Source organism: Papaver somniferum, chromosome 3 (genome assembly GCF_003573695.1).
Source record: "Papaver somniferum cultivar HN1 chromosome 3, ASM357369v1, whole genome shotgun sequence".
In the NCBI taxonomy this organism is placed as follows: domain Eukaryota; kingdom Viridiplantae; phylum Streptophyta; class Magnoliopsida; order Ranunculales; family Papaveraceae; genus Papaver; species Papaver somniferum.
The window spans coordinates 115,900,769-115,903,680 of NC_039360.1; the positions used below are offsets into that span (position 1 = coordinate 115,900,769).

At 37.8% G+C, this 2,912-nt stretch overlaps 1 protein-coding gene across 1 annotated transcript; it reads left to right on the forward strand.

Moving 5' to 3' along the window:
- The first annotated feature begins 1,888 nt into the window (after positions 1-1,888).
- Positions 1,889-2,811, forward strand: LOC113359884. The gene is made up of 3 exons (XM_026603454.1): positions 1,889-2,001; positions 2,197-2,671; positions 2,800-2,811. The coding sequence occupies exons 1-3, from the start codon at positions 1,889-1,891 to the stop codon at positions 2,809-2,811; spliced, it is 600 nt and encodes a 199-aa protein (XP_026459239.1).
- The last annotated feature ends 101 nt before the right edge of the window (positions 2,812-2,912 follow it).

Sequence of the window (2,912 nt, forward strand, 5' to 3'; positions counted from 1 at the left end):
GGAGCTCCTGATCCTGATGGTTTTACTAGCCTCTTTTATCAAAAGCATTGGGACATTGTGGGGGAAGCTGTTGTTCATGTGACTCAAACCTGCTTTAGAAGTGGTAACATTGCCAAGGTTTTTAATCATACCAACATAGCTTTTATCCCAAAAGCCCCTCTTGCTGAATTGGTAACTCAGTATAGGTCTATTGGCCTATGTAATTTTTTTATGAACAATATTATTTACCAAAACCAAAGTGATTTTATCCCTAAGAGGAGTATCTCTGATAACATTTTGCGTGCTAATGAGGCCATATATGTTGTCAATCATAATATAAAGTTGAGGGCATAGCTGCCATCAAACTTGACATGTCTAAGGCCTATGATAATCTTGAGTGGGATTTTATTGAGAAAGTATTAACTAAAATGGGTTTGTCTAATCATTGGGTTAAACTGATAAACCAGTGTGTCTCCAATGTGTCTTATTTTGTTCTTCTTAATGGTAGCCCTACAAGTTTCTTCCAACCTGAAAGAGGTCTAAGACAGGGAGACCCTCTATCTCCCTATCTTTACATCATTTGTTCTGAAGTCCTATCTTCTTACATTGATAGCCTCCAAAAAAAGGGTACTTTAGAAGGCATAAGAGTCTGTAAAGAGGCTCCTGAAATGACTCATCTTCTGTTTGCTGATGATTCTCTCTTGTTTTTAAAAGCAACTGGAAAAAACTTTCATGTCATAAAAGACTATCTTCAAAAATACTGCCTTGCTTCTGGGCAAGAAATCAATTTTGAAAAATCTGGTATTTTGTTTAGTAGGAAGATTCCTGAACATAGGAAAGTCATTTGGCTAATATTCTAGATATCCAAAGCAGGGATTTAGGAGAAAAATATCTTGGAACACCTACTGTTTTCCAAGCTTCAAAAATTCAGACACATATGGGTATTCTCCAAGCCATTGATGCCAGGATCTCTATCTGGCTTCACAAGCTCTTATCCCAAGCTGTTAGGACTATTCTGATCAAGCACATTGGTCAAGTTATCTCTCTTTTTCAAATGGGAGCCTTTCTTATCCCTAAACACCTTTGTAAACAGATGGAATCTCACCTCTGTAAATTCTGGTGGGATGAAACTTTAGATCTGAAGGATAGAAAGTTGCACCTTCTAGGCTGGGACATTTTATGTTCCCCTAAAGCTGAAGGAGATTTGGGGTTCAGGAAGGCTGAGTTAAACAACCTAGAAATGCTTGTTAGGAATGCCTGGAGAATCCTGGAAAATCCTAACTGTCCTCTGGCCATTGTTCTTGAGGCCAAATATTTTCCCAAAACTGATTTTTTGAATGTTAAGTGTACTACTAAATGTTCTTGGACTTGCAAGTGCTTGCATGCTACTCCCTCCGTCCAAGTTTACTTGCTTAATTTGGATTTTGCAAAAACTTGAAAGAAATTCAAATTACTTCCACATACACCATCGATCTTTCAAATTGTTTGTTCAATATACTAGTTTTCATATCATAGTTTTTGTTTCTTTCTTGATAATTAGAAAATTTTAATAGGAAATATACCAATTTTTTGATATAAATTTGTTAAAAGAAACACAATTTAGGCAAGTAAAATTGGACGGAGGGAGTATTAAGGAACTTATAAAACCTTTTATTTCTTGGATTGTTGGGGATGGTCAATTTATTGACCCATGGTGTGATAAATGGATTCCCTCTCAGGGTTCTGCCACACCCAACCCTCTTGTTCCTCCTGATCCTAGTATTAAAGTTGCTTATTTCATTGATTCCCAATCCATAAGTTGGGATGTGTCTAAACACCCATTTTGATAATGCTTATGTTCAGAAGATTATCTCCATTCCCTTAAGCCAGCTTTGCACTCATGATAGGAGGGCTTGGGATCTTTCAAAGAATGGCAAATTTTCCTCTAAATCTGCCTACTTGGGGCTCAGAGGCCTTAGGCCTTCCCATTGTAAAAATCTTTGGAAGTGCATTTGGAAAGTTAAAGTGCCTTACAGAATTCAGGTCTTTTTATGGAGAGCAGCTAGAAATGCCTTGCCCTCCAGAACCATTCTCCATACTGGAATTCCTATGCATAGTGTGGATTGTCCTAGGTGTTCTGATCCTCAGGAAACTATTATGCATGCTTTGGTCCCTTGCCCCTTTGCTAGTAGAGTTTGGTTCATTTCTGATTTCAACATTAATACTCAATTTTTTCAGAAATAAATCTTTTTTAGATTGGCTTCTTTTCTGGTTAACTGACCATCAGTCTAAATTGTCTGAGGATAATCAATGTCTCTTTGTGGCTATCTTATGGTCTCTCTGGACCAGTAGAAACAACTTCATTTTCCAAGGCATTAGAGAAAACTTCACTGCCGTCTTAGCTAGAGCTAGAGCTATGCTCCTCACTAGGAATTCTAGAAATCCTAGTTTGACTACTCCCTCCACCATACATGTCAGTATTAGTGATAAATGGATGCCTCCTTCTTTTGGTTGGATTAAATGCAATACTGATGGTTCCTTTGATGATATCTCTGGAGCTAATGGTGCAGGGTATGTGATGCGTGATTTCTCAAGAAAAGCAACATTTTGTGCCTCCTTAGTCTTTGATGTTCACTCTGCTGAAGAAGCTGAAGCAAGGGCCATCTGGCCAGTTCTGAAGAAAGCTGTGGAACAACATCTCTCTCACATCATTGTAGAAAGCGATGCAAAAGCTCTCATCGATCAATTTTCAGCTGGGAATTTCGATGGAGACTCTAGGACGGATGCTATCTTTAAAGACATTCTTTTTTTTTCTTCCAAATTATCTGCTTGTATCTTTAGTTTTCAGCCTAGAAGTTGTAATTCTGTAGCTCATGAGCTTGCTCAATGGGCAAAACAAAACAATTCTTCCATATACTGGTTTAAATCCCATGTTTGGATCCTTCCAAAAAAAA

Bases quoted from the DNA above. Each gene is read 5' to 3' on its own strand.
- LOC113359884 (XM_026603454.1), top strand. From the start codon at position 1,889: ATGGCAAATTTTCCTCTAAATCTGCCTACTTGGGGCTCAGAGGCCTTA. The intron at 2,002-2,196 runs GTCTTTTTATGG...CAATTTTTTCAG, and splicing joins AAGTGCCTTACAGAATTCAG to AAATAAATCTTTTTTAGATT.